At 50.4% G+C, this 22,626-nt stretch overlaps 1 protein-coding gene across 5 annotated transcripts in view; it reads left to right on the top strand.

The window, feature by feature from the left end:
• Nucleotides 1-12,324, top strand: part of SFSWAP (splicing factor SWAP) — a 67,919-nt gene extending 55,595 nt beyond the window's left edge. For 4 of the 5 annotated variants that reach the window (XM_080941082.1, XM_080941081.1, XM_080941084.1 and 1 more), the window contains 4 exons: nt 2,166-2,291; nt 10,640-10,813; nt 11,414-11,486; nt 11,976-12,324. In XM_080941082.1, the coding sequence (XP_080797208.1) occupies nt 2,166-2,291; nt 10,640-10,813; nt 11,414-11,486; nt 11,976-12,041 (439 nt within the window). In that variant the 3' untranslated portion in view covers nt 12,042-12,324. Of the gene's footprint in view, nt 1-968; nt 1,122-2,165; nt 2,292-10,639; nt 10,814-11,413; nt 11,487-11,975 lie in introns of all 5 variants that reach the window. The other variant, XM_080941085.1, reaches the window with a different exon arrangement.
• Nucleotides 12,325-22,626: the final 10,302 nt, after the last annotated feature.

Below are 22,626 nucleotides of genomic sequence, written 5' to 3'. Positions count from 1 at the left end.
GTAAACTATAACAAACTAGAAAAGGAAATTTAATCTCCCAAACCTGTCTTTTAAAGGAAGAAAGGGAATGGTTGGAACTTCCTATGTTCCTGTGGGTGTAGGGAGTAGTTTTATGTTGGGGTAAGTGACCTGTGGCCAAACCAGGCAATGTTCAGATACCTGCTCTTCACAATGCCAAACCTGTGAATGGAATGAACGGGGGTAACTTGACCCCAGTGCAGCTAACCATCCTACCCCATAGCCTGTTCCCACTGGGTTAGATCCACAGCCTGGCTGCCGAGTCACCTGTTGATGTCCCACAGCTGTGAGAAGTCCTGGAGCAGTGAGAGGAGCAAGGGAAATGGTTTGTGTGGGTACAGACACTGGCATTCAGACAGTAGTTTGGAGTTTTATCCTTAAAATTTTTCTGCTTCCAAGAGCAAAGCATTATGGTCATTCAGAAAGGGATGTTCTTTGTTGCGCTGTGCCTGGAAGTTTTTAATTGAGACCAGTTTGTCTCCTTTAAGAAGGCCTATGGTGACATCACACTACTGATTTACTCGTCGGCTGGAATTCCTGGCTCTCGCCCTGTCCTGGCGTCAATATTAAGAGCCTGGTTAACAGAATTAAAAGCATTAAGGCTTATTTAATTAAAGTGAAACCTACAGAATTACTGGCTGTTATTTGGTGCCCTGTTCTGAGCAGGGCTTCTTTCCCAGAAGAGTTGAACTCTACTGGAAACAGCCACTATGCTTTGAAGAATTCATAATACTAATGGCCACTGCAAAACAGTATTGTACATCAACGTTTTGAATCTGCAGGCATTTAAAACTAACTTATTTTTCCTAATTGTTGAGTTTATTGTAGAGTTCTATGCTAAGCATCCATAGGTGCTAAAGCTTTGAGTGAGCGGAGCTTTCTCACGGCTCTGGTAGCACCCAGCCCGGCACATTTCATTCTGAATGTGAAGTATGTGCCTCCGACCGCAGGCCCTCAGCCTCCCCAGGGATCTTGAGTGTGGAGCCTTGTCCCAGCAGCTCGGCAGTGGCGGCAGCACAGCAGGAGAGTTATCAGGCAGCCTCGGCCTCGAGCAGCTTTGACTCCTGGAGCTCTTTTGAGGGGAAACCTGGTAAACCGTCAAGGTGTCTGACTGCCCCCACCTCTGTAGTCTCTGTAGCCTAGGGAAGGTCTGGGGAGGCACGCCACCTAGACCAGCCCTGCTGGAGAGGCCAACATGGGCTCATGGGGGCCAGGATGTGACCAGAACTTGATTCCTGAACAACTGTATGTTGTTTTTATTGGGAGGGAGGAATTCATTCTGCTTAGAATGATTCAATGAAGAACTTTTTCAAATTTGAAATCAGATTGCTCTCTTGATATTGTTTTTGAGTAGGTTGTCATGGAAACGAAACAAAGAGAGGAGTTTGGGTTTGGTAGGGCTTTTTTCCCCCTAAATTTCTGCTTATTGCAGATTTTCCTGAAATAGCAGATGGTCGGAGAACTAAAATAAAAGTTTCAAGCCATCATCGAGGAACCCTTTATTAAGGACCTCCATACCCACAAAGGGTGAGAGGGACTTGAGGGTCCATCTTGCCATTTGTGGTGTATATCCTAGCATGAATCAAAAAAGAATAAGTATTCCTAGATGGTTTTTGTCCATAAAACCTCCCGTAGACTTTAAGTAGTCAGACAGTCATGAGGGCATCATGTTTTGAGCAGATATAGGGTTTGGGCTTCATGGTAGTGAGTCTGCAGTATGTGTTCCTGATGCCTCCTATCACATGGTCTGAGATGAGTGACAGGAGGAATGGCAAGGTGCAGCCTGCAGCTCTTGGTTTCTCAACCTTTAGTTTCTCCCTACTGCCAGTATCTAGGCGCCTTTCCCTGCCTGAGGGTAGGAGCGGCTTCGGGGAGCTAAAAGCCTCAGGCTGGGAGAGAGCACAAGGCAAGAATAGGGAAGCTGGAGCACAGCCTTCTGGAGACCTGAGCCTTGCTGTAGTGCAGGCGGGGTGGGGAGAGGTGCTGTGCCTCCAAACTGGTGTCAAGATGCAGGGCCTCTATAAAGATCAGGGCTCGTCTGTGCAGCCTGCATCTCAGATGAACCTTTCTCGCCTCATGCTAGGGAGGTGCACACTACTCAGACTAGGCCTCAGACAGAGCTAAAGTCTACCTTGTTGTCTGTCTAGGTCACGGTCTCGGTCCCCAAGAAGGAGAGCTCACTCCCCTGAGAGACGAAGGGAAGACAGGAGTGTCCCCACAGCCTACCGGATGAGCGGCAGCCCTGGAGTCAGCAGGAAACGGACCCGTTCCAGGTAGGCTACCATGTCTCACAGGGAAACACATGTCTTGAAGTCTTGGTGTCTGTCTCCTGTGTGAAACAGTCGCAGATAAGGAAGGGTGCAGTCCCCGTCTTCAGTAGTAGTGTCTCAGGACCATGTGGGTTCCGGGGCACAGTTGTGTCCATGTCTGTGGAGCCTTCCATGGCTTTTCTCTGGACCCTGTTCTCCCTTAATAGCCTAAGGCCCTTACTATCTCTACTGGATCTGCCCCAGTCCCTCTCAGCTGTCTTCAGGGAATAGAAGTCAACTAGGAAAATACAAACGTCTTGTCTCAGTGTCCTGCTTTGTCCCCAGTAATGACCACTAGAGCCTGGGTGCTGTGTGATGGTGAGTGTGGCAGAGAATAAGTCGAGGCTCTGACTCTGGACCACTTCTAGGTGTCTTGTCTTCATTGTAAGAATAACAAAGAGGTCAAGCCAATGTGGTTATAGAGCAGAAGTCCTAACCACTCAGTTTAAACCTGGCCCCTGGTAGTCAGGGACACCCCTTTTACCCTGTGAGCCATAGTTTCCTGGCACCTCCACCTAGTGAGAACCCCAGGCTGCCCTGCCCTCACTTGTCTATCACACTCAGAGCACTTTCTCTGGCTCTTGTCTAACTTTGGGAAACCTGTCAGCACTCTGCGGTACCTGCCTCTGTCTCTGTAGTGCACGGCCTGAGGAGATCAGCTTACAGAGTGAGGAGTTACTTTGATCAGCTTCAGAGGTCTCAGTCTATTAGTACTGTTGTTTTGGGCCCATGCTGAGACAGTGTATTGTTGTGGAAGCATATGTTAGGGCCAAACCCTTTGTCTACTTATCAGGAAGCAAAAAGGAAGGGCTGGTCCCTCTTGAAGGTACTAGTCCTTCCCTGCAGTATCACTCTAGGGACAAAGTGTTTTATGTATAGGCCATTGGGAAAGGTTGAAATCCAGACTCTGGCTGCAGTGGGGTAGCCACTCCATGGGAGCCATGCTTCCAACATGGGTACTGCCCTGGAACATCCTCCTCTGTTTCTAACAACTAGTGCCACATCATGGATTGCTCTAGTTCCCAACTGGACAGGAGTTGTCATGAGAAGAAACAGCTAGAATCTTTCAGGGACAGACCCAGGATTACAGGTGAACAGTGCACTTCCGAGCCCCAGCTATTGCCCACTGTGCTACCATGGGCATGAGTAGAGTGGTGTCCACAAAATCCCCGCCTCTGGAGACACCCTAAGGAGAAGTAAAACAAAACAGCCTGTCAGCTGGTCACAGGGTGGGCTGTTGATTGGGGAGAGACCACTTTCCTTACCCTGAAAAGCCAGCAGAGGAGCTATGGGGTTGATGAGTGTCAGCAAAGGTTTGCAGTACAAGTTCACATTTATAAATTACATCCCAGCCTTCGTAATCCTACCAGCTATTGCAATACACAGAATTCATTCCTGAAGCAAGTGCTTTAACATTTGAAGTTCATCATCACCTTTGGTATATGTAAAGGGCATGGTCTAAAATTAATTTTTACAGCAGAAGATCTTTCTCAACAGAAGAATTCTTGCTTTGCCCTCAAATTAACCTTTACATTCAAAGGGATATGATGGTAGAGGGACCACTGGCTGGGGAGCTATCCCCATCTTAGGCATGCGACTTCTGAGGCTTCTGGTCCTTCTGCTAGAGCACTGTCTTCCTAAAAAGACAGAAAGAGGCAGACAAATGCCCTGGGGGCCTCTCAGCTGAACACTGGCTTCCCCAGGAGTAGCCACGGAGAATGAGCAGCTGCTAGCCAGTGTTCTCCAGTGCAGGCCTGGAGCTGCTCCACTAAGTCCAGCTTCTTTAGTCACGTATCAGACAGTCTCCTCCACACTGCCGTATCAGCAGATGGGTCCGAGGCCTGTGCTAATTCAGTTACCCTGATACTTGGCATCACCCAGATGGAGGGTGTGCTGCTGCCTGATCCTGCACAATGGGAAGCATGTTCCTGCAGACTGACTACTACCTGCTAGCTAAGGTGCTAGGGATTCTTTGGTTTGATTTGGTTTGGTTTTGGTTTTGGTTTTTGAAAACGGGTTTTTTTTCTGTGTATCCCTGGCTGTACTAAAACTCACTCTGTAGACCAGACTGGCCTCAAACTCAGAGATTTGCCTGCTTCTGCCTCCCTGGTGCTGGGATCAAAGGTGTGCACCACCACTACCCTGCCCACTAACTACGGGTCTTACGGTACTGAGAGCACCTCACACATTTGGTCAACAGCTCACTTTGGCTGCCTGTCCACTCCTGCTTCCCTCTGGCTCCGCCCACTACCCTTCCTTCCTACATTGCAAGAGTGCAGCTCAGCAGTACTGCAGAATTGTGGTCCTTGGCATGGAATGAGCGCCTTAGTGGTGATGCACATGGTCCCTCAGCGACAGGTGCCTCTGACCTCTCTGAACAAGCAGCTCACCTTCCAGTGGACACTGCCACATTAGTTAGTGACGGCAGGAATGGGCTACTTTCTGGTCCTGTGTCTCTGTTGTTGCTGGCCCCGCCCTTGGTCATCACTGCTCTGTTGCCTTATTCTGTCTGTGACAGACTCCAGGTGCCTCCAAGCCAGTTGTCACCTTGTTCTGTCTCTGGCCTTGGTGCTCCTCATACACCACTGTCGAGACTCCCACTGCCTTTCCTGACCCAGCTCTGTCTTTTCGTTTTATTTTTATTTCATTATTATGTGCATGAATGTTGGCATTCGTGTGCATCACATACATGCTCGGTGCCTGCCAAGGCCGGAAGAGAGCTGCTGTATGGGTGTGAAGAATTGAACCCGGGTTCTCTGGAAGAACAGTCAGTGCTCTTAATCTCTGACCCATCTCTCCAGCCCAACCCACTTTCTCTTAGTGAAGGTTTGGAAATCAGGCTTTGAGCCTGATGCACATTTTTAGTGTGCAGTCTGGTAGACAGTGCCGTTGAGCACTCAGAAGGTGGGGAAAGAAGCATCAAGAGGTCCAGATTATCTATAGCTAAGCAAGTTCATGAGACACCAAAATTGGTAAAGCATGACCGCAGCCGGCAGCATCCATACACTGCATGAGTGTGCACAGTGAGTCGGGTTTCACCAGAGTCCACGGAACTCCCACTGTAGTCAACAGGATGCCTTGGTTCTTAACTGACGGAAGGAAGGAATCCATAGGAATGGCATCTTGCCATTGCATTCCTGCTGCAAAGCACTGCATCTGGCATAGTATTTGAAGTTAATGATTGAAAGGCTCTCACTGTGTGCCAAGTGTTACTCATTCAAGGTGACCTTGGAAAATGAGAAGATGTGCATACAGTTCCTTCAAGAACTGGGGAAAACATGGCTGAAAAGCACTGAGGGTGGGGATGGCACCTGCTGCCAACCCTTCCAGCCTGATCTCTGAAACCCACGTGTTGAAAAAGAGAACTGACTCTCACAGTGTGTCCTCTGACCCCCACATGTGAGCCTTGGCGCACACACAAAATAAGTATATATCTTATAAGTATATAAGAATTAAATGTTTTAAAAGATGGGAGGAAGCCAGAGGTAGTACACATGCCTCCCAAACCAACACTCAGGAGGCAGAGGCCGGCCTGCTGTACATAGTTCCAGGACACCAGCTACAATAGTGAGACCCTGTCTCAAAAAAATTAATTAAAATAAAAATATTTTAAAGTAAATGAATAAAAGCTGGGAGGATATAAAACAATAAAAATACTTCTTTCAAAAGAAAAGAGCAGATCAGGAAGGGGAAGAAAAACAAATGAAGCAGAGGGTTGGGTGATGAGCAGGCCAGGCAGTCCCAGGTTTGTTTATAAAGAGGTGGCCTTGGAGACCTGGGGCTGTGAGCAGGGCTGGGGTGAAGCCAAGGCCTCTCATGGCTAAACAAAGCTCTCTACCATGGAGCTGTGTCCCACTCTACGAGAGACAGTTAGGACCTGGGACATAGCTCAGTGGGCTCAGTCTTGGGCATAAACAGGGCCTGCCTGTAGGAAGGAGGCAAGTGACAACAGGAACAGAGGGTCATCTCTGCTACATGGCCACTTTGAAGCTAGCCTGGACTAAGTGGAACTTTTGTCTCAAAAAAAGAAAAAAGAAAAGACACCTTAAAAATACTAACAGGATATTTTAAAAGGCAGGGAAGATACACTTCCCAGTTCTCATGGCAAGAGGGTCACAGCTGACTCTGAGGCAGGTGTTTTATCATCAGGATGTGATGTTCAAACTGTGCAAAATAAAGTACAGTGATGGCTCTTCCAGTGCTTGGACGAAAAACAACAGAGTACAGGGCCCGCAGATAACACACACCAGAGACTTGACTTGCAGCCATGGCCAGGGGCCCAGGGCACAGCACTGACCAGGACAGTGTGCCAGAGACCTGGGACGTATGGGAAGCCACAGGTGTGTTTGCAGCACACTCCATGTACCCTTGCTAGAGAAGTGGTCACTGGGAAGGAGTCAGCCATGCTTGAAAGGGGTAATGTGGAAGTATGGCCTTTCTCCTGTGCGGGTGCCAGCCAGGAAAGAAGTAGTTTCTGTAATGGCTGCACTGTTCTACAAAAGAAAAGCAATGTAGGAGCATGGCCAGAGACTGGAGAAAGAACTGGTCAGGGACAAAGCAGAAGCCAGGAGATCATGAAAGTGAGACAATGCAAATAAGACACAGAGCATAAGGAAGCAAAGCCAAAGGTTGTTCCCAGGATGTAGCCAAAGAATTGATCCATCTGGGTTACGTTGATAAGCAGGAAAGGCCTACAGACTTGTAAGGAAATTCTGTCTTTCTGAGAGATGGACAAGAGTCCCAAACTGACAGAAGGACAATCATTTGATTGGTCTTCATGTGTTTAGGAAAATCCAGCTTAGGAATTGGAATTTACATCTTAGAATCTTGCTCCGAGCTCCAACGTGTTTTTCCCTGTGAATCCAGCATGCAGGAACCTGGTAACCACTCACCCACCCACCTTCTCAATGGAGAGAAGAAGGGCACTCCCCACTCACCTCAACCATATTGACTAATGCCTAAGCTAGCAAGGACACTGCATATCGGTGTTCACACACCAGTACTCTGAGAATCAGCCTCTCCTCAACTCTAACGAATGGTAGTGCTCACAGCGCCTGTCCTCTGTGCTCAACGGACCCAACCAAGCCCAGGTAGATCCTAGGCCTTCTGAAGAACTGGCAGACAGACTGAGACCACGCCAGTCAAAGAACAAAAGTGGAGGACTTTGATCTCCTACATCTCCATGGAAGGTGAAGTCAAGCTTCATGATGAAGCACTGACTGCAACCCCCTCAGAGCCCACGCTGTAGTTGGGCCTGTGCTTAGACCACAGCACTGAAGCAGCTCAGGGGGACCGGAGAGGTCTCTAGTGGGCTGAGAAAGAACAAACTACACATGTTAGTTCAGTTTAGATCAGCTCTAAATGTACCAGAACCAGAAAACAGCGTGTGTGAGACTGCTTAGGACGTAGCAAACCTGCTGAGCTGAGGAGATGGCTCTGTCAGTAAAGTACCTGCCACACAAGAGGAAGACCTGAATTCTGTCTACAGGATGCACATAAAAAGCCAGACAGGTAGCACATGCTTAGAAACCAGTGCCAGGGAAACAGGCAGGCCTCTGGAACTAATCAGACAGAGTTCTGAATTTGAGACCAGACAGGGCTCCACAGTGAGGCCTTGTCTCAAAAAATAAATAAATAAAGTCAATAAAGTCAAATACCTGCCTCCAGGGATAAGTAAGTGACCAGGTGGTTAGTCCCCCATGAAAAGGACACCCACAGGGCCTGTGTCTGACCCAGAGGCCACTAATGACACATAGAAACACATTAATTAGTGGGGTACATTTAGATGTTACTGAACATTGGCAATCAGGAATAAAGGAAGCCCAGTGAGTTTCTGCTTTTGCTTAGTGTGAGTGGGTGAGGGTGTTTGCCGGCCCGTTTTTATAGCTGCAGGCACAGCTTACTGTTTCTTACAAGTTACAAGTACACCTGCGGGACTTTGTAGCTGCTCTTTTCCCCAGAGTGCACTGAGGTCAAGAAGCAAGGAGATGTTAGGTTACCAAAACTGCACATAGGGCAATGTTAGTTAGTGTCAGTGTAAGAACAAGTAGACAACACATGCCCATTTTTCAGGAGACTCGGGAGCACTGCAGAGCCCCACACACAGTGGTATATGGGTTGATTCCTACAGAACAGAGGTCACGATTGAATGTGAAGGGTAGCATAAGGCTGGAAATTACACTAAGGGAATATTCCAGAACAACATGCTGCAACGTTGCTTTTGGCCACTCAGCAACAGAATAGAGGGCCAAGTTGCAAAGTGCACCTCTGCGACTTCAGAAGTGAGCAAACTGCTTGGCTCCTGCAAAAGTTAGACATCTTCCTCTGTGAGATCAGACCGTTAAGATTAAACTGGGGCCAGTGAGATGGCTCAGCAAGTAAAGGTGCTTTGTTATGCAAGCCTGGCAGCCTGAGTTTGATCCCAGGACTCATGAAAGGGTGGAAGAATGAGAAAACTATCCAATGCACACACACACCAAGCTCACAGTTCTGGCTAGGAAGCCTTTCACTCTCACTCAGTATATAGCTACACAGCCTTGGCTAGCTTTGCAGTCCTGACCATCCTGGGCTGCCCCCTCTAAAACCCAGCTCGTGTGTGTGCACAGACACCTTAGCCCAGAAGCTCTCCCTGCATGTGCCCTGCCCAGTATCTGAACCATTTCCACTTAAATTCCTGCATCCTTGACAAAGGACACCAGGCTGCCATCCACAGCTCCAGCCTAGGGACACTGCCTTCCAGGAGCTAAATCTCAGTCACAAGCGGGTGCCCTTCTGGACTTCACTTATAACTGACGCTTTGCTGGACTCCCAACGCAGCTGTGCTCCTTGAGCCTGGCAGTCTGCTCTTACCTGGGTGGTGCACAGAAAGCCAGGCTGCAACTCTGGATGGGATGGCATAGCTGGCCTCACAAGGGCCTCTGTGCTGGGTCTGATGCCCTTGCAGAGCTCACTGACTCACTGCTGGTGCTTATCAGCCTGCAGACACCTGTGGGCACTGGAGTTGAGGATGAGGTGTGGGGCATTTGTGGAGTCTGAATGCTGCAGATCCCAAACATAGCTTCTCATTAGGCAGGAGTATTTTTCATCATGGCACCAAAGAAATGTAGGGGCTCACACAGCCTAATCCTAGACAGGTGTGACCCACCATAACGGTTGATTCAGCCTTATCAGTATGATTGTGTAGACAGGCTTTGGTAAGCCCTTCCTGGAGGATAGAGGTCTGAGACCTCTGTGATTCCTCTGGAAACCCAAATACTGTAGAGCTGGGTCCGTGGTCATCACAGGAGAGAAATGGCCGACAATGATTTACCAGTATTCCCATTTAATTGGTCACACTAAAAGATAGTGCTGCGCATGGAGGCTGCCTGGTCAGTGGCCTGCAGCCCAGGAGGGAGCAAAGAGCCCTAGGAGTCAGTGATAAATCTGCACAGCATCTCAAGACGGACTTAGTAGGAGATGGAGCGCAGACTGGCAATGAAGCGTTCTGTGTGCTGGGGGTGCTCTAAGAGAATATGTGATGTGTTTACCAAGTCTGCCCACCATGTGTTCGTGTGTGAATACATCTGTACATGGTAGAAAGAGCTAAGCAATGCCAGAGCCTTCGGAAGGAGTGGAATGGGGCTGGATGTGCTTGGGAGCCCTGTCCTGTGATGTGAGTAGGGCAGTGGGCAGAGCTGAGATGGCACTGCGCATATCAAATGCTCCCTGAACAGGGCCCAGGCTGCCTCCTGTGTTTCCATCTGGTGAGGCTGAAGTTTACAAGATTTGACTGATAATTTCCTATCCTTTAGCATGAATGAAAAGGCAGTATAGACTGTCCTAGAGCTTTTCTTTGGTGGTTATCTTGGTATTTTTAATGCAAATAGATCATTTATTGTACATTAAATGCCAGACATTTCTCTAGGAGAAAGCTTCTGGAGTACAGAGGCTGGCTTCTAGATGGTTCCTTTAACACCCAGTAAGTACCCTGTGGATGCCCAGCTCAATTGACTGAAGGATTACAGCTGTCTAAGGCGTGCATATAAGGCTGAGATGTACTCAGCTGGTGAAGTACTTGCCCAGCGTGCACGATGCCCTGGATTCAGTTTACCTGTACCATACACACCAATCACGATTGTGCACCCTGTAATTCTAGAACCTGGAAGGTGGAAGAAGGAAGATCAGGAGTTTAAGGTTATCCTCAGCTTCACAGTTAGTTCAAGCCATCCTAGAATATGTCTCGAAAGAAAAAAAAAAAGGTCACATATTTGGAGAGGCCCCTTGACACAAGCTCAGACTGCTTTCTTGTGCCCTGACGAGCACTTCCCTTTTAGGAGTCCCCATGAGAAGAAGAAGAAGCGGCGCTCACGGTCTCGCACCAAGGCCAAGGCTCGGTCACAGTCAACATCCCCGAATAAACAGGCAGCACAGCGTCCCTCGGCCCACTCAGCCCACTCAGCCAGCATCTCTCCTGTGGAGAGCCGAGGTTCCTCCCAGGAACGCTCCAGGTAACCATGACCTCTGGGGGGCTCTCAGTGGGCAGGAGCAAGGGAAGGGCAGTAAGGCCTGACAGCACCCACTGTGGGTGCCTCCACCCATCCCCACCCTCTGCTATGCAGGGCTTAGTGGGTCTCAGTGACAAACAGGATCTCAGGAGTTTATTCCTTTTGGGATTGCCTTAAAGTCTGGGAATCTTGAGTGGTCCACAACTCACCTAAGGGTCAGCATCTGAAAGGCCCCATCCTAGAGGGAATGTAGAAAGCCCCAACCACTAGGCCTGGGTGCTATCCACATCCACAGAAGTCTTACATGGGAAACAAAAGCCACTGAGGCTGCTGGTCCCAGTGGCCTTGCTGTAAGTGCCTCTTTCCTTAGCCTCCTCCTCTTTGGAAGCATATATATAATGCTGGTGTTAAGAGTGAGTTATTTTCATTTTATGAGGCACTTGAAGTGGGTATACAAATGCATGCTCTTGGGATGGGAAGGTGGCTGGGTGGGGCAGGTGCTCACCGCATAAGCACGGGGACCTGAACCTGTACTCTACAGGGCATGGGAACTGCTCTCAGATTTTGCAGGTGTCTGAGTCTCTGTTCTTTCCTCTACATTAGGGGGGTTTCTCAGGAAAAAGATGGCCAGATCTCCTCAGCAATCGTCTCCTCTGTGCAGAGCAAAATAACTCAGGTAAGATGGAGGTGCTCCCCCTTCCTTTCCACCATTTATAATGCTATTTTTGCCTCTTCTGCTAAGTTTCCTTCTCGCTCCTAGTTTCACCAGTACTGACTCAGTCAAATCTTGTGCTGGTCACCAGCTGGCACTAGGTCAGAGCCTAGCCGGAAGGTGAAGGAATCACTTCCTGGGAAACTCATTTTCCAAAGGAAGCTCATGTCTTTGTGGGGTTACAGTTATGCTGTGGAGTCTGACTCTCCACAGGTGACACATCCTGGGCTCTGTTTGTACCCTCCAACTACATGGGGTTACAGTTGTAGGAGGTTTGTGGCAAGACAAAGAGGGTGACTTTAGTCCCCGTATGGCCTGGAAAGGGTTCACGGCTGCATACATTACTGGAAGGCGTGACTTGGTGCTGGAAGCTCTGCCTCCTGTCTTCACCATGGCCCACTCACAAGTCTGGTCAGCAGGAGGCTCAGATTTTCTTCGTGTCTCCCCACACAGGATCTCATGGCCAAAGTAAGAGCAATGCTCGCAGCTTCAAAAAACCTGCAAACCAGCGCATCCTGAGACGGCAGCCAGGCGAGCAGCACGGCTGTGGCCACAGGTGCTGGGATACTGCTCAGAGCAGCCACAGTCCAGAGTCAGAAGCCGAGCTGAAGCTCTGTGCCGACCTACACACGGCTATCCAGGTTCTCCAGCCCAACTCCCTGAGTCAGCCGGTGGCTTTTGTAAATTTTTGGTGACATTTTCTGTTTCAGATTTTTGACCAGCAGTCTCTTACCTGTATATATGTAAATATATCATGTTTCTGTGAAAATGTATTATCAAATAAAATGGGAGGAACACCTTTTCTAGCTAGCAGCCTGGGGCGGCTCCTTCCTTTGGCGTGTCTGTCATTTAATGTGCCTGCATGTAGGGCAAGCAGGCTTCCCTCCAGCAGTGCCTTCTCCCTGCCTGTGGAAGGGGCATGCTCTGGGATGTCCCACCTGTGCCCCTGAGGGCTCTGCCAAGCCAGTCATGCAAAGGTCATCCTGACACTCAGGCTCTTGACTGCCCCGAGAAGAGGCAAGTTTGTGTGTCCCTCCCTTCAGGAGGCCTTTGCTCTCGAAGTATTCTCACGCTAAGCACACCGAGTCCTGACACCAGGAATGAAGACCTGCTGGCCTAGGCTGAGACCAGAGCCCATTTTCATCCCGACACTGAGCTTGCTCAGCACTGTTCTGTGCTGCTCAGACCTCCCTTTCAGGTTCACCCAGCCAGAAATGGGCTCTCTCCTCCAAGCAGTGGTCCTCACTGTGGGCTGGTGCTTCCATCATTACACGCAGGGCTGTGTGGGCAGGGCAGGAAAATGGGTGTCCATGAGAGATGCCACCAACAACAGAGAAGACAGGACCACCCAAAGGCAACTGTTGGGCTCCTCCATTCTATACCCAGGGTACCTGGTCATCTCAGCAGGCTGGTGGCAAGCTCTGTGCTTCCTCGGATGTGTCGGCTTCAGTGCCCAGACCTCTGCCTCCTCATCCCTAGTGGCTGCAGCCACAAATGGTGACCTTTATAATCCTATGTGCTGAAGATGTCTTCAGAGGACTCCCCGACACTGAGAGTCCCTAATCTGAATCTCTGGTTCCCAGGCAGCCACTCCTCCCTGTCCACAGCACAAACCTCAGGAAAGAAACACCACACACATGCATGTGCGCACCTCACCTGCCCACAGGGACCACAGAGTTCAGGATAAATATAGGGAGTGAAAATGCTGACCAAGGGGTGACAAACACTGCCCACACTCTCCATTCTAGACTCTTGCAGGCAGGCAGATACATGGAGGGGACTTGTTCTGTTTGTTGGGAGTAGACAGAGTCTCACCACCTGGCCTTGAACGCAGAGATCTTGCTTCTGCCTCCCAAGAGCTGGGATTAAATGTCTGTCAGCACCTGTCTGTTTCGTTTGTAGATTTTTTTTTTTTTTTTTTTTTTTTACATTTGTGTTCAGCCTCTAACTCACTATCTAGTCAAGGATGACTTTGAACTCCTGATCCTCCTGCCTCCACATCCCAAATTGTCAGATGTGTAGCACCTTGCCAGGCTGAAAAGGGCTCCTTTTAATTGCTTATTTTAGTGATGGATAAAAAGAAGTGGCCAGTCTGTTCTACATAGTTCCAAACCAGCCAAGGCTGCATAGCGAGCACCTGTCTTAAAAGGATGGGGAGGCACAGAGATGCCTCAGGGGCTCAGCGGCTAAGAGCAATGAAGGACTCGGGTTCAATTTCCGTCACCAACGTGGCAGCTCCTAGCTGTCTGTAATCCCAGTGTTAGGGAATTCCATGGCTTCTCTGGCCTCAGTGGGCACCCAGCACACACAGCACATCAACATAGACAACACACACACAAAGTAAAAATAATTGTACTTTTTAAAATCCTGACAATTCATGTTGCTCTTACATGATCTGCTTACTGGCTGTTTTATTTATTACTGAATCGTGCCCTGTATACTGTGACAGTGTCAGGGTGCTGTCCAGTGAGCCAGGGCCTCTGCTCAGTGCCAGCCTGTGGTTCCATGCAGTCCCCTTTCGCTGCTGTGTCATCTTTCCACTGTGAACCAGGACTAATAGTGTCAGTGGAGAAAGTGTCACTCAAGGGTCCACGTCACAAGCAGTGCCAGCCTCTCTCTGATATGACTGTGCCTCTTCTGTCACGGGAGGGCACAGTGGGTGTAATAACTACTTTTCTTCTTTTGGAATTGTGTGGGATTCTGTCAGCTCCTGACTGAATGAGGAACTTCGCATACCTTTGTTTTGAGATGCCAGGACCTAGGGTGGTGCCACACGGGGACAGGTTCAAGAGCAAAGCACTCAGGAGCATGTGGGTTGTGTTTGGAGTACTCACTTGACCGGGACCCCCAGTGGCTTCCTCCTATAAGCAAACATTAAGCGAGGCCAAGCCCTCTTCAGAACAAAGCTGCCTGCCCCCTGCACACCCTCCTTTGTGACTTCCTTGTCTGTAGGGAGCTGATCCAGGCTCTCACTGCTACAGGCTGCTGGCTATTCCTGTGGTGAAGCCTCCCATTCCCCCCAGACAGACATACCCATCAGTGAGTGGTCCTGCTGGCCCCTGACAGCCAGTGATCACACTTTTCCGTTGCTCAGGTTCAGGGAACAGCTTTCAGTGGGTACAGCCATGTATCCAGAAGGGACATTCAATCCCAAGTGATGCTGTTGAGGCACTGTAACCCGAGAAAGTGCAGGAGATTGGGTACAGATATCAGAGTTCACTGCACTCCATGATAATCAGGGCTGGTGATTACACTCGTGCCCCCGGCCCTGGACAGGGTCAAAGAGCCTATGTCTCAGGCTCCCCTGTGTTCACTGGGGCTTGTCATCTTTGCTGTGGGAAGGTCCCCTGAAGGACAGTTTACATCACTTCAACAGCATGAAAAGTTGCTTTAATTACAGGCTCATAATCTCTTCAGCGGGTGCAGTTTAGGGAACCATGAACATCTGAAGTGGATTTGGGAAAGCATTTGGGGGGCTCCCCACTCACCCACATCTCGAGGCAGAACAGAAAGCCTCTGTGTCCTGCCCAGGACAGATCACATGGCGATGAGGCCAGGATGGGTCCCCTCATCAACCTGGAAATGACCCAGGTTCCCTTTTGGGTACAGTCCTCCCAATTCAAAAGTATGTGCAAAACAAAGTGGCCATGTGTGGCCTGTGACCCCTGGGCTTCTGAGGGTGCTTTCGTTGTCTACATACAAACCTCTGGCTCCTGGGAAAACATAGTACCTGGCAGCCAGGGGCTCAGCATGTCCAGAGGAGGCTTCACCGTCCTAGCCATGGCCTCTGCACCAGCCAGGAACATGCTTCTCACAGAGATGCCTTAAGGGATAGAGACGAAAAACACAGCAGCCCCAGATCTGTACACGCCCCAGAGAGTCCCAAGAGGGCAGTGGGAGGCCATCAGACAGTAAAGTCCATTGACCACTGGAGCCTTCAAGAGCACTCAGCAGGTGCTGGGACTGAAGAAGCAGGAGAGATGGGGCACAGAGGACACAGGCAGAGATGAGTAAGGAGAACAAGAAAGCCATGGGGAAGGAGTGGGGCGTCAGTAAGAGCTAGCATTCTGCTGAAAGATGAACAAGGGAGGGAGAGAAGGACCAACTCAGAGCCCCCAGTTGCATTAAACACCCAGTGCCTAGACTGTGACCCCTGAGTCCATTTCCCAGGGACGGGACTCCCTGGAGAACTGGCTAGCACCAAGGCTGGGCAGGAAGAGCATGGTTGGAAGCAAGGCTCAGAAGTGCTCCAAATGACTGACATGCTGGTATGCGGAGCTTACCAGAGGAGCCAACTGAAGAGTCCTCACAACAGGAGCAACATAATTAATGTCGCAATAGATTCTAGCGTGTGAGTCAATATCCGTGAATCTATAAAAGACAGCAAAGTAAATGGGAAAGAGACAAATGGGGCGCAGTCATCCCTCACACCTACTATCCTCAGGTTAGCTCACAGCCAGAGGGCAGATGGCCCTCAAACCCAGTCACATATCACTTAAGGGGCTTCTTCCGGGCTGTGTGTGCTCCATCATTTGTCACCATGTGGACATCACCAAGCATGTTTAAGACAGCTACATCACTGTACAGAGACTCACATGGGAAACTTGGGACCTGCTCCCCCACCCTCCTGAAGATGCTGGAGCACCCCTCTCACGGGGAGTTTGCAGAAACTTCTTCCTGAGGGCTGGACCCAGCTGAATAACATCACACAGCAAAGACAAATACTGACCAGGTGGTCAAAGCCACCATCCCCCAAGGTAAGTCACAAATTCTTTCCCCACCCATCCCCAAGACAGGGATTCTCTGTGTAGCTCTGGCTGTCCTGAAACTCCCTCTGTAGACCAGGCCGGCCTCAAACTCAGAGATCTACCTGCCTCTGCCTCCAGAGTGCAGGATTAAAGGCACATGCCTCACTGCCTGCCTAAGTCAGATTCTTGCCTAGTGGAATATAAATGTTGCCATGATTTCTTTCTTTTTCTGCAAACTCATAGACATGGCAGTTCACCTCAGAAAAAGCCCAGCCATGGGCTGATGGTTAGAAAAATATAAGCCAAGTCCTAGCTAGCAACATTGCACCGGACAGCCCCTTGTCCCAAACTGCCAGGAGGAGACAGTCACTAAACATCAGGTCCTGCCTGGATAAAATCTTTGGCCTGACATTAGGAGAAGCATAGGTGTTAGAGCCATTCGTTAAATCTTTTAGGTTTAGCTTTGTTTTGTTTTTCCGAGACAGGATCTTACACGGCAAATTCAGGCTGGTCTAAAATTTGCTATGTGGCTGAGGCTGGCCTTGAACTTCTGACCCACTTGCCTCCATCCCCTAAATCCTGGGATTATAGTCATAGGCTGTGATACCTACTCTTGGTTACATCTGATATAAGGGGCCCTTAACTCCCCATGAGTGGTGGTAGCATATGTGGTTATGATAGAAGTTGGTGACAAATCTTGGAACACACTATTCTGTCTCCACAATATTTCTATGACTCAAAATACCCTAAATTTAGAATCTTACTGGGGGGGGGGGAAGCACATGAGGACAACGCACATTCCACGCCTGTCAAGTAGGAAGGCTGGTGCTCTGACTGCCTGAAACGAGAGCATGACCCCAGAACTGTCACCCGTGACGATTTCTTCCCAAGCCACCTGACCTGGGCCTCAAGAGTACATCAGGAAGGATGGAGTTGTGGCTTCGCTGAGACAAGTAACCTTCATTCCACAGGAGTAAGGCAGGCATGGCACTGTTGGCAGGGAGCCTAGTAGGTATGGTTCTGCCTCAGGGCTCCCATGACTGGGTTTCAAAGCTCACTTCCAGAATGCCTCATGATTGATATCCTGTTATTTCCCCCACAAGAGATAGCAGTAACACCTGCAAAGGCGGTTGTTAGACATTGGCTTTAAGAAAGGCCATTAAAAAAGGAGGGCAAGACATTTCCTTTCTTGTCATTGTTTGGAATGAATAGTTCTGGAATAACATGTTAAGAGACATGTCGGATGTGACGGCCACATTGCTGGGTCAAGAGCTCTGTCTATCAGGTACTTAGGTGATAGGGGAAGGAAGTAAGTCACCAGACTTGGCCCGTGGGTTGGTAGCTTGCTTGCCAGGGGTGTCCAGGAAGCCTTTGAGAAATTAAGTTGAGGCTAGTGCTGGGACTATGGGGGGGCACACAGCAACCAGAAGGAGGCAGAATAGGTCCCGGGATTAGAAACACAGGGGGGACTTTCAGGGGCCTTTGGGTATGAGACATGGCCAAGGAACTATGAAGAAAGTGAAGGGACATGGCATGAACCCAGAGGTGCACCCACAGCCATGGGAGTTAACAGCACATGGTCTCTGTTGACGGTGGAGTATCATTCAGTCTTTTAAAAAAGAAATAGGAGACTCTGACACAGGCTACAGCATGGCCAAGCCTTGATGTGCTTAGTGAGACAAGCCAGCCAAAGAAGGAGGAATCCTGAAGGGTCTCAGTACTGTGAAGACGCTGGATCCCCAAGTCCAGAGAGAGAAGACAGTTGGAGAGTCAATTTCAAATCCCCCAACACAGTGTAAACTCACACACACACACACACACACACACACACACACACACACACACACCTTGGTTAGGAAGCTGGAGAGATGGATCAACGGGTAAGAGCAGTTGTTGCTCTTGCAAAGAACCTGGATTGGATCTCCAGAACCCACAGGGCCGCTCACAAGCATTCACACCTCTGGTTTCAGGAGACCTGATGCCCTGTTTGGCCTCCTCAGACTTCTGCATGCTCCTGGTTCACATAAATGTCTGCAGGATCATGCGTGTGCACACACGCGCGCGCGCGCACACACACACACTGAGAAAATATAAATAAATCTGTTTTTAAAAGTTGGGTCAGCAAGATGGTTTGGCAAGTACTGCCACCTTCACACAAGCCTGACAACCTGAGGTTAATCCCCCAGAACTCGCACTTCGGAAGGATAGCGACTCCCACAAGTCAAGTTGTCTTCTTATCTACAGATATTCAGGACTCCAGAGAGCAGCCAGGGCTGAGCACTGGGAAGCAGAGGCAACAGAGACAAAGGCTAGACAGCAGAAGCAGGGAGAAGGGGGAGGAGTTGGCCAGCCAAGGCTGCCAGAAAGGCCGGGCTGAGAGAATTCTGAGATTTCCTGAAACCTTCAGGCACCAAAGAAAGATCCCAACGCATAAGGCCAAGCTCTGCAAGATCAGATGCTAGGAAGCTGAAGTTCCAACACCTTATGAGTAAGCGCTCAAATGGTGCCCGCTGCTTACTGCCACTGGAAGCTGGTTACATCAGCTGCCAAGTTTCAAGGCAGTGGTTAAAGCTCAGAGCAGTAGAAAATCGAGAACCTAAAGTATCTGGCATCTAAAGCCTGGAGCAATAGGCCACCCAGCTCTCAGGAGCTATAAATCTGTGGGTCTGCCAGCCAAGCCCCTAAGCTTTGGGAACTTTGGGGCTCAGATCTGTCAGCCCTAGGATGGAATATCATGATTCCTGTCAAAGTGAAGAAGGGATGGCCAAGCGGGTGCTAACAATGACGTCACTGGGCTCCCGCCCACGGGTGCAATGTGAGATGGGCAAAAGGCAACACTGGTTTAGGTGGGGTCCACTTGAAGGCAGCAGCTGCCTACTAAACCCACCCCTACTGTTCCAGGACCAGGCCCAATCAGATGGGAGAGAGGGAGAGCTACTTGGAGTGTGGATGAGGTGGTGCGGAATGAACGGGAGTGGAGTCGGGCAAGGGATGCTTTTTAGAGACAAAGCAAGCATTTGCAGAGAGATGGGAGGCATAGGCTTTCAGCGAATCAGAAATCAAGACCCACCCACCAACCCCCACAAAGCGGGTACAAAGGTCCTGTGGCAAGAATGCAGCTGGAGCCCATCAGAAGAGGTCCGGGGCTCTACCGGATGGGGGAAGCAGGTGGGAACAACCAGGGTGACGTCAGAACAGAGCAAGGTGCCACAGGCTGGAAAGAGGAGTTTGGATTTGTCTTCCAAGCAAGACAGAGCACCTTTTGCGGGGTGTGATGTGGGTGGTGACATCTCAGTCATCTTTGGAACGGATGGCCTTGGCTCTGATTCAGCAGTCTGCCTGTTGGAAGCCAGATTGGGTAGGATGTGCCTTGGGGTTGGGACCAGTGGTTCTCAACTTTCTGAATTCTGGGATGGGAGCAAAGGACCACAGACTCACTGGTTATAAAGAGCCAGCTCCAGCTCTAAATAGTGCCACTACCTTGAGGTTGCTGTTTGTGGCCACATTATGCCCTCGGCCCCCCTGGTCATGTGACCAACTCTGTTCCAAAATATAATGTGGCAGCAGCAGATGGAAGGGGGTTCGCGGCAGACCCTTGCCAAGGTATTCCCCTGAGAAATCATGCCATGGGAGGGACCTGGTGTAAAGGAGGTGTGTTTGGAATGGAGGGGAGGGCAGTGAGGACCTGGAGAAGGAAAAGAGGCAGACAGAGCCACGGGGCAGACAAAGGATAAAGAAGGACAGCAAGAAAGAGAGCCTGACCAGGAACATGTGAGAACACACACAGACACACACACACACACACACACACTGGGGGAGGGGTAAAATGGAGGATAGGGAGGGTGGGGGGAGAGATAGAAAGGGGCTGGGGTACTAATCTGTTGCTGGGTCCCTGGGAGGGGTCTAGTGAAGTCTGTAAGCCAACAAACTCTCCAGCGGCTTCTCTTCTGTTCTTTTGTCTGCTTGCTTGGAGTTTTGTTTAAAAAACACTTTCAAAACACTATAGCCAAGTTGGCCTGCAGCTCACCATCCTCCTGCCTCTGCCTCCCCAAAGGTTAGGATTTCAAAGCCCTGCTACCCTGCCCGGCCTCCTCTGCTTTTACCAAAGCACTTGACAGTGGATTTGAGGATGACCCGGACAATCCTCAGTGAGCTCACCTCAGGTTTTTAACTCAGTTATAACTACAAGGACTCCTACCCAAGGTGGGCCTGGGAGAGCACAGCTAAAATTCCAGCACTCGGGGCTGAGGTAGGACACAGTTCTAAACAAAAAAAAAAAAAAAAAAAAAAAAAAAAAAAGATTCCTGTCCAACTAAGAGTATTTCTGTAGGGTCAAGTGGACATTTGCCATGCTATAGGAGACCTGGAAGAAACTCCCAGAGCCAGGCAGGCAAAGGCAGGACACCTTGAGAGAAGGTGCCAGTTAGAGTTGGCAGAGTCCAGAGGGCAAGTGTCTGAAGCCACAGTCCCTAGAACCACCCATGCCTGAAGCTGTTTTTTCCCATTTGCTCTGCATTTCTCTGAGGTTCCTTCCCACCCAGGACAGCACCCAGGAGAGGCCCAGAGACTCAGGACAGAGAGAAGATGAGGCCTGCAAATGTAATGTTCCCTCTCTTCTCGTCTAACAGGTGAGCATTGATCTTCTCAATGGGGACCCAGCTTTCATCTAATGCCTCGTGATACTAAAGTCATTCGTTAATATTGTAAACCTGACAGGATCTAGGATCACCTAGGAAACAAGCCTCCCAGCACACCAGTGAGAGATTATTTAGATTAGGCTAGCCTCTGGGCACACCTTGATAGGATTGTCCAGATTAGGTTAATTGAGAGAGGAAGGCCCATTTTTAACTGTGGGCAGTACTGTCCCACGGGTTGATTGGGAGTCTGTGCCACATAGCTGAGCGCTCCCGAGATGTTACTGTCTTGTGGCCGGATGTCTGGGCACTCGCTGGACCACAGGCCCTCCAGGGCTTTCTCAAATCAAGGTCCTAAACCCCAACACACACACACACACACACACACACACACAGTGTCTGTGCCTAACTCATATCCAGCTGTTACTGCGAGCACATGCAAAGTCTAACCTTCTCCCCAAACCACCCACACCCGAAGAGCATCAGGGACAGGATAGGCACCAGCTGGGAGTTGAGGGACGGAACTTTGCCTTCAAAGCAGGAAGCCACCCTCTCCTTTAGGGACATCACCTGAACCTCAGTTTCCCTGTGCAAACAATAACTAGACTGTAATCCTGACACCAAGGGACTGCAGAGACCGTGGGAAATCCAGCCGCTCCTCAAGGTGACTTGAGACTAAACTGGGGAGGAACGGAGATGGGGATGGGGTGCTGGTTTTGAACTCCGCCCCCTGACCCACCCAGTTTCCAATCCATCACTCCACAACGTCTCCCGCTTATTTATTATTTTTTATTATTATTTTATCATTGTTTACTCCGGACCTCGGTTTCTTTGTATACAAATTGGAAACTATGGTTTCCACCTCTTAAGGGTTGTGAGAAAAAAAATTTCATCTGTAAAGTGCTCAGCGGGTGCCATATCCCAGCTAATGTTTGCTATTCATAGCCTCTTTCCGTCGCGGCTCAGGGAAGTAGAACGGGTCCGGCCCGCCGGAAGTCTTGGGGAGGGGGGTTCACTCCCCGCCCCTCAAAACAAATTCTCACACCTGCTGCAGACCCTGAGCAGCAGAGGTCAGGTGCTTCCTGACGGACTAAGGGGAAAAGCTGCTCCGCGCCCCGTGCTCCATACAGGACTCAGGTGTGCCCTCGGCCTCCTCTCCCATCCTCTGCCCCTACTCCCGCCCACTCACACTCATCCCACCCCACGCCCCCGCTCCCTCCTTCGCTCTCTTGTATCACACTAACCCCCTCCCCCACCTCCGATCACACTCTGCATCGGGGTGCTCACTCCCACTCGCCCCAAGACTCTGTGGCCCGCGGGCTCCCCCGTGTGCCCATCATGCGCGCTGCGGCGGCGGATCTCCAGGTCCCGAGCGCCCCGAAACTAGACTAAGCTTTGTGGCTGGCGACCCGGGGAGCGCGTCCAGAGGACCGCAGGGAACTCTAGAACACTCGCAGCCGGTTCTGCCGGCTCCCCGCCTGCAGCAGTGCTCCCGCCTTCGGGGGACGGCAAACCTTCCGAACCTTCACCGGGTCCCGCCCGCGCGGGGGCCCCTTTAAGGGAGTGGGCGGGGCGGTGCCTTATTAGCATACATTAGCATGGCCCTGCCCGGGAGGCGGGCGGGCGCGCGGCTCAGTCCCGCGGAGCGGAGCGGTGCGGGCGCGGAGCCGAGCGGGGCGCGGAGCTGGCTGCTGGCGGGTGCGGGGACCCTCGCCACCCGGC

This window comes from Micromys minutus (assembly GCF_963924665.1).
Source record: "Micromys minutus genome assembly, chromosome: 29".
Classification (NCBI taxonomy): domain Eukaryota; kingdom Metazoa; phylum Chordata; class Mammalia; order Rodentia; family Muridae; genus Micromys; species Micromys minutus.
Note: the sequence above shows the minus strand (reverse complement) of the source record. Positions and strands in the feature narration are given on the sequence as shown.